At 38.0% G+C, this 7,653-nt stretch overlaps 1 protein-coding gene across 1 annotated transcript; it reads left to right on the forward strand.

The window, feature by feature from the left end:
• Positions 1–2,127: 2,127 nt before the first annotated feature.
• LOC103698989 lies at positions 2,128–7,299 on the forward strand. The gene is made up of 5 exons (XM_039117526.1): positions 2,128–2,961; positions 5,958–6,037; positions 6,180–6,444; positions 6,534–6,813; positions 6,986–7,299. The coding sequence occupies exons 1-4, from the start codon at positions 2,235–2,237 to the stop codon at positions 6,797–6,799; spliced, it is 1,338 nt and encodes a 445-aa protein (XP_038973454.1). The 5' UTR covers positions 2,128–2,234; the 3' UTR covers positions 6,800–6,813; positions 6,986–7,299.
• The last annotated feature ends 354 nt before the right edge of the window (positions 7,300–7,653 follow it).

A 7,653-nucleotide genomic window follows, 5' to 3' on the forward strand; every position in this document is an offset into this window, starting at 1 on the left:
TAATTGATCTAATTTGATTAGATCATGTTTTAATATGGGTTAGCCAAGAGTTGGCACCTAATTGGCTTGGTTTGAGTCTAATTGGATTAGATTTGATAAATCATTCAATTTAGACCGTTAGATCTTGATCTACCGTTGGATGAAGACATAATGGAGAGTTGGTTTAACTCAATTGGATTGGGTTAGAGGATGGCTATCATAATTGACCATTGGATCTTAATCGCACCATTGGATGAAGACATAATGGGTCAAGTGAATGGCGCCTTGCATTGGAGCCCTTGGATCATCATCATGAAAGATCAAGAGGTGAGGCATGATGGACATGTGATTGGCATGTGATGTTGACTTGGTCAAAATATGGCACCACATGAAAGGACATATCATTTGATACACCTCCTCACTTGATTTGTGCCTCCTCTTATTTGATATAGCCCTTTAGATGATGCCCTTTCATGAAAAGAGATGTGGATGGGATGCATCCCTTGGAGATGCATCCCTACGCCTATTATAAATAGGCTAGCGCTCCATGGGTTTCATCATCCCAACTCCACCGCATTCTCTCTCCCTTATCCCTTCTTTCTTACAAGGCTTTGTCTCTTTCTAGCATTGCTTCTAGGGTGTCCTAATCCAAGACAAGGTGGTCTTCTTTAGGACAAAAGGATTAGAAGTGATTTTAGAAGGTGAAAGAAAAATAGAAAGAAAGGAAAGCAAGCCATTAGAGTTCTTTAGAAGAATTCTGCATTAAGGATCAAAGTCTTTGGAGCTTAAGACTTGAATTAAATTTTCGTGTGGATCAACGTTGGAGGGTGAACATTTGGGCACCTAATGGAAATTCTGCACATTGGATTAGCGTTAGAGGTATTCTTCTATTTCTGCATTTATATTATATTATTTGATTGCTTCTATTAAGGTGATCTAGGCTTATAAGGGTTTAATGTTAAGGAACTTTATTAAGAAATTTTTAAAATCCCTAGCTTCTGCTGCACATTATAACATGCTAAAACCCTTCAAAGGTCACCCCCATCTTTGATCCTTCTTTCCTCCCCTCCTCGCCGAACCTTGCTGGCTATTTTCTTCATCGAAGCCGGCGCCCAAGGTGACGCTCCCTTCCCCACTCACTCTATTTGTCTCTCACCTCCCCTTGCCTCCGATTTTCTGCACCCACCCCTTTTCTCCCTCCTCCGTTTTGTTCTCTCTCTACCATCCTTCACTGTCTTTTTCTTCTCGATGGAGGCGTCGTGTACCATGGTTCTTGGTCCTCCTCCGCCCACACATCCTTCTCCTCGTTCTCCTCTCCCTCACCCTCTCTTTGTGCCCACTCTTTTTATTTTACTATAGCCTTTTCTCTCAACCCATAGTTCTTTAAGCACTTGATTAATGCATTGCTATGTTATAACTAATCTTGGTTGACTTCCATGAAAATTTTTTCTTGGTTAAATTAGCTCATATTGGTCAGATTTGTTTCCTCAAGACCGTTGCTTTATATGATTACATACACTTTCTAGTTCTCATTCAGCTAATTTACCAAGAACTCGTTTTACAAAAAAATCTAACCGATTGATTATTTTTCTCAAGTGTATTATTCTTTTTTTTGACAATACCTTTTTAAATTTAGTTGAACAAGCTTTAAGGGATTGAGTGATGCTAGGATGCTACTAAAATCAATTGATTTGATAAATTCGTTACACTTGGATAGTTCTTTGATGAACCGGACCTAAACAAATAGATCCGTCTCAGACTCGAATTTTTTTGACTTGGAACTGAATTATACATGGACCCGATCCGACCCGACCTAATTGACCCGTTGGGTCAAAATTGTAGCCATGGATTCGACCCAATTTGACCCAATTTTCTATTGGATTAGATCTGGGTGCAAATTTAGGATTCAAATAAGAAACCAGATTCGATCGAAATTACTCGTGACCGCCGGGTGTAATCCAAACCATTTGCACCCGTAAAAAACACATACTTAACGATTTTCTAGAACCTAAATTTTCGCTGGAAGACCTCTTTTGTTGATGAGTTGGAGCCTTTATCTCTGAGTCAATTCCCACCTGAACCTGTTTTTTAATATCTGATAAAACCAGTCCCTCCCCAGCCATACAATGACCGTCTCCAATCTGTAACCGTGTTTCACCGCGTGTTGTAACCAACTCCAATTTAATAAACAAACAAATCCCCCTGGCTCTTCCTCCGATCGGCTTCCAACCCACGCTCTTCCCCTTCCTTCTTCGATGGATCTTGCCGGCGGCGAGTACATGCCTTCCAATGCGACTCCCACCACCAAGGAGGCGCGTCTCCGTCGCGCCCACTTCCCCGGCGCCGTCAAGCAGCGCGCCTACCGCTTCGACGGCCTCGGCAACTACACCACCAAACAATGGGACCTCACACAAGCCAACGGCAGCGGCAACGGCGAAGAGTTCTACTGGTACCACGTCGAGCTACCCAAGGGGAACCAGAAGCTAGCCGGCTTCGCTCAATACCTCATCGACGTCCTCTGCCCGCCGTTAAAGCTCCACGACATCCTCGCTTTAGTTAGCAATGGCCCCTTCGTCGGCCACGTCGACGGCGCGTTGGTTTTCCGGGTGAACTCCCCGGGCCCGGCGGCGAGCAATTTCACTCTCCGGCTTGCGGCGAGGGTGACGGAGAACTCGGTCGTCACGGTGTCGCTCGGGAGGGTGCCGAGGCTCGGGTTCTCGCCGACGGGGCAGTCGCTGCTTTCGGAGATTCCGAGCGTCGGGGGCGATGGGGAGAAGGCGGCGAATGGGAGTTTTGTGATTCCGGAGCATGTGCTGGAGTTCTTGTTGACGATGAATCACTCGGAGGAGGCCGACAACCCGGTGCCGAAGACGGTGTCGAATTTGGTCGTCCATATTATTGATACACATGTGGATCATATGCAGGATATAGTGACAAAGATGGAGATGGAATTGGACTCTGTGGAGCTCGAATTGGATAAAGGTAATTCATGCTCCTGACAAATCTTGCTCATGTAATATTTCTCTCTCTTTTTTTGTTGGATTAGTGCTTACTAATTACTGCTTAATCAGATTCTAAGTTTACAAATTGCTATTTATCTGGATGCAACTGTTCTTGATGTATTCTGAGTAACTGATGATTCTTGTGACATAAGTTACACGATTAGGAACACTTGGTTGGATAAGCAATAAAAATTTGTTAATAATTTGTGGGGGATTGGGAGAAGTTGGACCTGGAGAAAAGGTATTCTTAGGTTGAGAATGAAATTAATGAGGATTTGAGAGGGTAGGTCAACTAAGTTGTGTGTATTGGAAAAGAAGGAAGACGTATTAAAATTGCATTGGTGGTGTTGGCGAAAAGAGACATACATTTTAAGGAGATGAGAATTTAGGGACTTCTAAGAGTGGACCAAGTCCATCAGAAAGGATGCCACCTCATGATGGAAGACTTATTTCAGATCTGAGAATAAAAAAGTGATAAATATGCATATCACCACATGTTGGGTCTAGTGTAAGTTTAAATATTTGTTGAAGAAAAGATTTATTCCATCACGAAAAAAAGCGAGAAAATATCTACTCGGATTTCCTCAAAGACACATCTTCCTCTGGACGTTTTGATAATAGGAAACACCTTTTTATTTCCTTTCATTGCTGGACCTGGTTGGTTCATGTGGATGGACTATTTGAAGATGTATATTTAAGGTATTACTTAGGAGTATGAAGTTTACACTATGGATATATGATTGGGTTGCAGGTTATTTTCTTGAAGAATAGATGTTTTGCAGTATATTACGTGGTGTATTTATTGAAAGGAAGCCCTATATTGCTTGAGTTTAGCTTGGAGAGCATTTCAATTAGATATTTGGTGTTGCTTCTTAAGACAAGATCCAGTGTAGGGATAGAAGGACGAGCTTATTACATTACAAGTTAGTTTCTAAAAGTCCGTTGAATGCCAATGATATCGTCGTGAACTACAACTCTACAAGGTTATAAGCAAGCGATTCACAAATATGAACTAGTGCTATAAGTACGCTTACTGTTGGCTTCAGTAGAATATGTATAAAATAAATTGTCAAGTTTATACCAAAATAATTAAGATTTGTTTCAACTAGATGCTTAGTTCGGATTGTTCTAAATTAATAAAATTTGTTTATGGATTCAAAAAAAAGTCAAGGGGAAGGAAAGGAAGAGAATTTGGGGACAGTGATTTTTATAGTGGAGGCATATGGTAGCTTTGTCAAAGAAGTGATTTCTATAGTGGAGCTATATGATACTAGATTTTGTTTATCATGACTTTAAAGTGAACGAACTCAACATTTTCATGGAACAAAATACATTCACCATGAACTACTTTCTTGCACCAATTAGGAAATTCTGGCTTCAATTTTTTGATAATTATTTTTAGGTTCCAAACAAGGTTTGAAGTTTCGGCTGAAACAATCCTTTTTACCCAACACCAATTTGAAACAGACCAAAATATTCAGTTTCAGTCAGTTTCAACCAAAATGACTGAAACTGTTTTTTTTTTCGTTTGACAAGTTTATATGTTCAATAAATTCTAACATTTTCTGGAATTTGTTAGTATTATTGAATGTCACATTTATCTATGGATCTAATAGTATATTTTATGTTACTTTTGGCTAAGTTTTGTAATTATTGTGCGCAAGTTGTTAATTTATTGTGTATCTTTACTGCTTAATAAAGTATCATGTGTTACTTTGTTTCTTTTTCTTATTCAAATGATTTTTTTCTCTTCTTTAGAATAAAATGATATAACCACTAAAGTAGTGAAAGAGAATATGTTCTTATTTTGATTGGTCTTCTCTAGCTTTATGGATTCAAATGCACTTAAATGGTTTTGTTCTTACTTAGTTTGTGTTATTAAATGAAATATGCTTTGGGAAAAGTTAATCATAACAGAGAAAATATGAAAAATTATAAAAAAAAGAGAAAAATGAGGGAAATTACAAGAATTAGTGAAAAGTATAAGATATTATAAATGTTAGAGAAAGTACAAATATGTCTAACGTGTTAAGCTTTGAAACAGTTAGTAACTTTAGTTTTCAACCTGAAACTACCTAAAGTCACAAATAATAACCCTAAAGAACTCAAAATACAATCAGTAATATAGAATAAAATTTTGCTATTTTTCTTTTTTTGGAGCGAAATTTGCCGAAATCATTGAAACAGCCAAATCGTAACTCTACTTAGAGGATAGAAACTAGACTTTTGAAACATTAGTTCCAATAGTTGAGCTCATCCATCAAGCTATCACAACTCTTCACAATCTTCATCCTTTGAAAGTGAAGGCAATTTGGTGATACTGTATCCTGTTTCCCATCTTTAAATGTCTGTTTGACTTGGTGACTGAAAGGGATTGCTTTTAATAATGGAATCTGCAGGTATATTTTTTGAGCTTAGCATATTACTTTATGATTACATTTTCTTTTATACATGATTGACTTTCTGAAAGCAGAACATTCCTTGGAAAAGATGCTTCTATCTGAAATTTATTTTCCTCCACCAAAAGGGTTTTATGCTTGTTTGTCTTCAACAAATTTGTTTACAGACCAATAATTTGGTCATCCATCAAGCTGGGACAACTTTATACAATTTCATACCATCGAAACAAGACCATATATCTTCTGTGTCTCATAAACATATCATCAGTTTGTATAACCCACATGAGTATGTATATCAGCAGTTACGTACTGCATACTTGTTGAAAAGTTTTTTATGATATTACTCAAGTGTTTGTAAACTTCTATTAATCTCAGAGAGAAATAACAATTGACATTTGTAGTCAATCAGCCTTATATTTTGTCGAACTGGCCCTTTATAAATTTCTGTAGCTTTAAAAGCTACACCATAAGCTCATAGTAGGACGTGTAAAATAATTTATTAGAGTAGTCATATTCTTATATGCTTCCATTGTTTATGGAAAATAAATAAATAAATAATGAGATTACTTCACTGCAGGTGGCTCCTCATTAAAGAAACAAATGTTGGATGACAGAAGATTCCCCAAAATGCATCTGAATTTGCAGCGCCTTCTACAGGTAATTCTTTTCTTTCTCACGAGCATAATTTGAATAGGAAATATTATTTGCTAACTCTAAATCCTAGTCATCCAAGTTGGCTGGTCATTCAATGCTGTCTCAATTTTGAACTCTTCTGGTTGTGTTTATGAACGCCCTGCAGGTAGTTTCTCATGGCGAACAGGTCTTTCCACGTGTAAAAGAGAAGTGTGCAACCAAAAGTTGGTTTGCAAGTGAAGACGTTGTTGCTCTTGAAGAACTAATTGGTCGTCTTAGGAGGCTAAAAGAGAATTTGGGATTTATAACGAATCGGGTGACAGCAGTTCAGGCTGGTCTTGATAGCTGGCAATCAGAACAGATAAACCGGAAGCTATACTACCTTTCTTTCCTCTCGATGATCTTCCTTCCATTATCTATTGTTACTGGAAGTAAGTTTTCTTGGCCTACAAATCAGAGTCTAAGTTTAAATTACCGGTTTCTTTCGATAGTAGCTGATGGTTTCATTTTTCTGCTGCAGTATTTGGGATGAATGTCGGAGGTGTTCCATGGACAAATCAGAGGGACCCTGAATTGAAAGATGGATTCATTAATGTTATGATAGTCTGTGCAGTGATACTGTTTCTTTTGTTATTCTGTTTCATCTTTCCATCTCTCTACACACGTGTATCTGCTTGGAGAAGAAAGCATGCACTGAAAAAGAGCTGGTCTCTTAATAGAAAATCTTTCTTGAGAAGAACGCTTCCTAATGGTGGACTTCAGAGAGAAGGTTACACACGCATCTGACTAGTTACCTCCAGGTATTGTATGTCTACTCTGCTTATTGCTGCTATTGTATTGTTTTTTTGGGGCTTCTACTCTACATTTTAGATAGAGAAGATGTCCTTGTTCTCAGATATACTTTCCTTTCTTGACATTAGCACATCTAAACAGTTCTTTCATGTGCATGACTGGTTCTTCATATGTTTTCAGGAAGTCTTGTCCTCCTGCCCCTTGAAAGAAAAGTTTGTCTTAACACGATCATGGAGTAAAATTTCAGAGCATGGAACACCAAGGAAAGATTTCTTCCTTATATTCAGATGTGAAAACGAGATCAGTGGGACCTCTGCATCAGAAGCTTGAAGTGTGCTCCGAAGATTGAAAAGTAGTTTGATATTTAATTTACAGTGTACAAAGAAAGTTAAAATCATCATCTATTGAAACTTCTGAATTTTTTTATTCATTATTGTTTTGAAAGTGTAGAGCTGTTGCAATTATTGACGAAGAAAGATAATAATTCTGGGTCATTGGTTAATCTTCTATCCATTCCATTATCACATTTTATTCTACCAAAAAACGAAGACATCATATTTTACGAGAAACATTTTGGCCCAAATAATATTTCTACCATTGAATTCAAACTCCAATTTCTCAAACTGTCATCTGTCTCCATATCATACAAATAGAATTATGCATCTGCGTGGAACTTTGCAGCATGCGATTTATCTCATGCTTGCATTGCTTCAGGAAAATTGTTGAGGTCACCATTCGCAGTATCGTCTTTTCACCAATTGAAAGACTGATAGGATAACAGTTGGGTTCATCAAGGCAATTACTAATTTTAGTTTCACTACTTTCACTCGATTAAAAGAAGTAAGCTG

The sequence above is a fragment of the Phoenix dactylifera genome, unplaced genomic scaffold (genome assembly GCF_009389715.1).
Source record: "Phoenix dactylifera cultivar Barhee BC4 unplaced genomic scaffold, palm_55x_up_171113_PBpolish2nd_filt_p 000240F, whole genome shotgun sequence".
Lineage (NCBI taxonomy): Eukaryota > Viridiplantae > Streptophyta > Magnoliopsida > Arecales > Arecaceae > Phoenix > Phoenix dactylifera.